The sequence below is a fragment of the Gavialis gangeticus genome, unplaced genomic scaffold (genome assembly GCF_001723915.1).
Source record: "Gavialis gangeticus isolate Ggan-Ray unplaced genomic scaffold, GavGan_comp1, whole genome shotgun sequence".
Classification (NCBI taxonomy): Eukaryota; Metazoa; Chordata; order Crocodylia; family Gavialidae; genus Gavialis; species Gavialis gangeticus.
This window is the reverse complement of record NW_017729034.1, coordinates 3,263,498-3,268,012: the sequence shown is the minus strand read 5'-3', so window position 1 is coordinate 3,268,012 and position 4,515 is coordinate 3,263,498. Positions and strand designations below refer to the sequence as shown.

The 4,515-nt window shown below is 50.5% G+C and overlaps 1 protein-coding gene across 2 annotated transcripts in view; it reads left to right on the top strand.

Annotated features, from left to right (window-relative positions):
- The first annotated feature begins 692 nt into the window (after window positions 1–692).
- Window positions 693–4,515, top strand: part of LOC109304852 (cell surface glycoprotein CD200 receptor 1-A-like) — a 58,889-nt gene continuing 55,066 nt past the window's right edge. Inside the window, exon 1 of one of the 2 annotated variants that reach the window (XM_019527678.1) lies at window positions 693–1,168. In XM_019527678.1, coding sequence (XP_019383223.1) covers window positions 1,099–1,168 — 70 coding nt within the window. In that variant the 5' untranslated portion in view covers window positions 693–1,098. The remainder of the gene's footprint in view (window positions 1,169–4,515) is intronic. The other variant, XM_019527677.1, reaches the window with a different exon arrangement.

The window sequence follows — 4,515 nt, the reverse complement described above, 5'->3', positions numbered from 1 at the left end:
TACAGCCTGTAAATGACTGTGGAATTCATTGCTACGTGAAATTATGAAGGCCAATTGCTGAGGAGGAGTCAAAGAGCATTAGACACTCATATGGATGCTGAAAACTTGCATTGTAATGTTGGACAGAATAAAAAGAAGTGTTATACATTCTCATGCTTTTGACCATACGCTCAGAGCAACATCTCACAACCTGCAAATGGCTAAATAGGCTGCACGTCCCCAGTTCCTTAGGTGACCTGAAAAGTTTCATTTCCTCATGGGTCTGAGCAGAAGCAGGCAACTCTGAATGTGATGTGAAGGGCAGTGAGGTGGAGGAGAAGAAATGAGTCCTATAGTATAGCTCAAAGATGACCATCTGTCAGCAAGAGGGGCCAGAAATTGTGCTGATGGGGGAGAAATGGCTGCTAGTCCTCAAAGTCTGGATCGCTTGAGTCCAAAGCTAGATGAAAAACATGAGAAATCCTTGCTTCTTCCTCATTGTTCAATCTCAGCCCTGAAGACTGGGGTTGGGGGCACCTGTATGTTTAAAAGCAGGATTAAGGCCATGGTCTTGGCAGTAGCCAAACAGTTCCTAAAGTGAAAATTGTTCAAAAAATGCATTAATGAGAAGGTGTGAGCTTGTTAGTGCCTCTGGGAAAGATCTTCTCATCTGAAGTCTTGAGCTCTGTGCCAACACTGGCTGAGGAATATGTCTTCCCTACATCCCAAAGTTTAAATTTGATTGTGACCCAGGCTTGGAGACTCCCTTCTCTTTACCCTATGCTGAGCTCTGCCGTGGAGTTTATCTTCACACTTCAGCCTTGTGAGGAGAGCCAATAAACGGAAGGCAGAGCTGTTCAATCTGTTTCCTCAGTGTAGCGTTCGCTCTCAGCACAGGAAGCCCAGTGCGGTGAAGAGGCAGGAGGAGGAACTTCTCCTGAGCTAATCAGTCAGGAGCACCCAGAGTCTGGGCAGAGCAGTGGGGAGGTGGACGAGGGAACGGCGTCGCTGCCCGGGTAGGACAGGCTGCACAGAGGGAAGCTCCTGGGATCGCAGCTAGGCTCCTACAGGATGGACGGCGTGAAAGAGCTGCATCAGCCCTGAAAAGCAAGAGCTGCCATGCATTTGGTTGGGAAGTGGCGTTGTGCCTTCCTGCTGCTCACCATCGTCGTGTCCATGGTGATGCTGGGTGAGTCTGATTGCTCTTGGGAGCTGTGTTGCTGTGAGGGGTGGAGGGGATGGGAACACGTGAGGGCAGTTTTTTCCATCATTGTCATCCCACTTTGTGTGGCTCTCAGGAAAAGATGATGCAGACCTTGCAGTAGCAGCAGCATTTCTATCTGTTCTTCTTCCATCCTGCTGCCTGTGATAACAGGCCTGTGGTCAAAAGGGATCTGCCACAATAACAGTGGCTCTTGCGGTTCCTATCAAAGAAGCCGATTTATTTAGCAAGCCAGGGAGAATGCAGAGGAGGGGTCTGTGAACTTAGATGTTTAGCTGGGGGTCTGTTCAGGGTTTTATGCTGAAGGATGGAGTAATTCCCATGGGGTAGGGCTGATGTCTCATGTTTTCTTCTGGGCACGGGTGGGAGACCCATATGGGCAGTGGGAAGCAATTCCTGGGGGCTGGTGGAAGCTGTTAACATCTGGAGTATCTATGTTGACTTAGACCTAAAACTTCTCAATTGACAGTAACGGGCCACCTGACACTGAGCTCCCTAACCATTTAGGGCCACAGTCTTACATGTATTAGACCAGAGCTCTTTTGGTTAGTGTCCATGGGTACTAGCAGAACCTGTGTCCTTTGCCCAGGAGCTTAGCACAGGGACTCTCATAGTACTGGAGAGAGCCAGTTTTGAACACCACTTACAAAAGCCCAAAGTCCCCGTGATAAGAACAACTTACCGGCTGTGAGAGATCATGGGTCTAATGTACCCAGCTGGTCAAACACAGGCTCCAAAGTTGGGTCTTGCTTCTCCAAGGTCAAAACACTTTCCACAGGCCAACCTCAGCAGCCCAGTTGACCCCATTTTGCAGGCCCAGAGAAGAGCTTGGTGACTTGGTTCATGTCATACAGTGAGCTCATTTATGTACTTGTTAGATTCATACGCTGCCCTTCCTACATATCAGTGGCAGGGACAAGGTCCCTGGGTAGAACTGGTCAGAAAACAAGGATTTTTTTCTCTCTCTTTTTCTGTTTAAATGGACAATCTTGGCCAAAGTGTAAGAAAACCACATTTGGTGACATTCTTACAGAGTAGCTGGACTTTTTGTTGAAAGATCAAAAATGCTAAAACAAACCGTTTATAGCTGCATGCAGAAAGATTTTCATCTGCAATAAATTCTTTTTATGTTTTGCCTTTTAATGCAAAGGCAACCTTTTCTGTGGAGGCAGGTTTTCAGTCCAATTCCTTTTTTCCACTGAAAAAATCCTTGGATGAAAATTTTCTCTCCTGCCTTATTCTCAAATGCATAACCCACCAGTGTGGAAGGGTAGGGGCAGGGATCTGCTCTGGGCTGCTTATCTTTGGAATCCATGAGCTCAGTGGACCACCCAGATCCAGCACATATGCACCTATCCCAGCTACTTCTGCCCCTAGGGAGCTCCGCGGTGATAAGATGCCAAGAGAGAATGAAGGTCAGAAGGAGGGGCTGCAAATACAGGTTTCCCTCAATTTATGCAGGTTCAGTATAGGCAAATTTGCTCTTATGCAATGACTGTTTTTATATCCCAAGTTCATTGTATGTGAGGTATATTCACTCTTATGCGATTGGCATAGGTGTGCTCCCCCTTTCCTGAAGCAGGTAGGTCTGTGCAGGGAAGGGAAAGGGCCATGGGGCTGGGGCCCCACTCACCCCAGCCCCTGCTGCAGCTGCTCTGGGAGTGGCCAATGCCAGCTGCCAGCAGCCGCTGGGCTGCATCATGCCCTGAACCCCTTCCAGCCCTCCGCTTGTCCCTGCACACCCCATCCCCTGGTCTGCGCTGTGCTGTGGTGAAGCCAGGTGGTGTCGGCTGCTCCCAGGTCTGCTGCAGCAGGGGCTAGTGTGAGTAGGGAGAAGCAGAGCCCTGGGGTGTGGCACAGCTTGCCTCCACTCACCCCAGCCCCTGCTGCAGCAGCTCCAGGAGTGGCCAATGCCAGCTGTCTGCAGCTGCTGGGCTCCACCATGCCCCAAACCCCCACGGGCTCCACTTTTCCCCACAGGCAGGTGGTGTTGGCCGCTCCCATGGCAGCTGCAGGAGGAGGCCTGGGGGGCATGGGGCACAGTGAATTTTGGGGTGACAGCAGTCCCCTTCCCATTGCTGCAGCCTGCCCCCAGTGCCAGGAAGAGCCTGGTGCCACTGCCGGCCCCAGCCTGTAGTGGCAGCCTGCTCTCATCCTGCACGCAGGATCCAGGTGCACAGTGCAGCCCCCCAGCCTTCCTGGGGTGTGTGTAGCAGCAAGAGCTGCACCCCACCACCCCACACCCGGCACCCACTGACAGTTCCCTCTGCTCTGCTCCCTGCTGCAGCCCCAGGAGCGGTGGATGGGCTGTGCTGCACACCTCCCCCCCCTCCCCGCCACAGGAATGTATCCCTATTTGTTACTTTATAAGCTGGGTTCTCTTTATGCAAATTTGATTTATGCAGTTTTCTGGGAACACGCATGTACCACATAAAGCGAGGGAAGCCTGTATTAATTTAGCATATTTTAAATTAGTGCATGGCACAGGCTCAACCAGTCTTATCTTGCTTTGCATTTGTCTTAATATTTCCCAGTGTCACCAGGACAGGTCTGCTAGAGTTAGCAATAGCAGAAGCACTAGCTTAAATGCAGCAGGCCATTTAACCACCATGGTGTCTATGTCTCCCCACAAGCGCTACAGGATGACGCATTATATAAAGTGCTGGTGGCTGATCTAAAATAGGGATCCCACTGGTTCATCCACTGAGCTGTAATAGGGGGAAATGTTAAAGCATATGCCAGTATAGAAGCTGCCTCAGTGACATCTCTTACTGCATGAAGTGTGGTGGTAGGCAACCAAAATGTTTGCACATGCACCTCCTGGAAAGAGTGAGCATGGAGGGGAAGTGCCCCATGTTGGGTATTGTAGATTTATGTAGTAAGTTTCTCCTTTTGTTGGAAAAGACCTTGCCACACTAGACCATGCTGGTGGTCCCTCTGGAGGACTCTCCCACCTGGCAGAGGCCAAAACCAGCTGCTCTGGAGGAAACTGCAAGAAAATCTATCAGTGGTAGTCATGGAGAGCAAGTCACCCTCATGCTCTTGCAGTTTTGCAGACAGAAGGTACTCAAAGCAGTGTAGACCTGAAGTAGCATGGAGGTGAATGAAGCTCCTGGAGTAGACTGCCTCCTGTGGAAATTTATTTGTGTCCACAGCTCCTGCCTGTACCCAACTCCTCTCTGCAGTCTTCTCTCCTTAACACAGGCAGTGAATTCTCATTCCCCAGAGTTTGCCAGACTTTCCCCGCCACACCTGCAGTCCTTCTCTCCTAGCTGACTCCTGCCCCCTTTGACCCTCCTGGGGATTACCTTCCT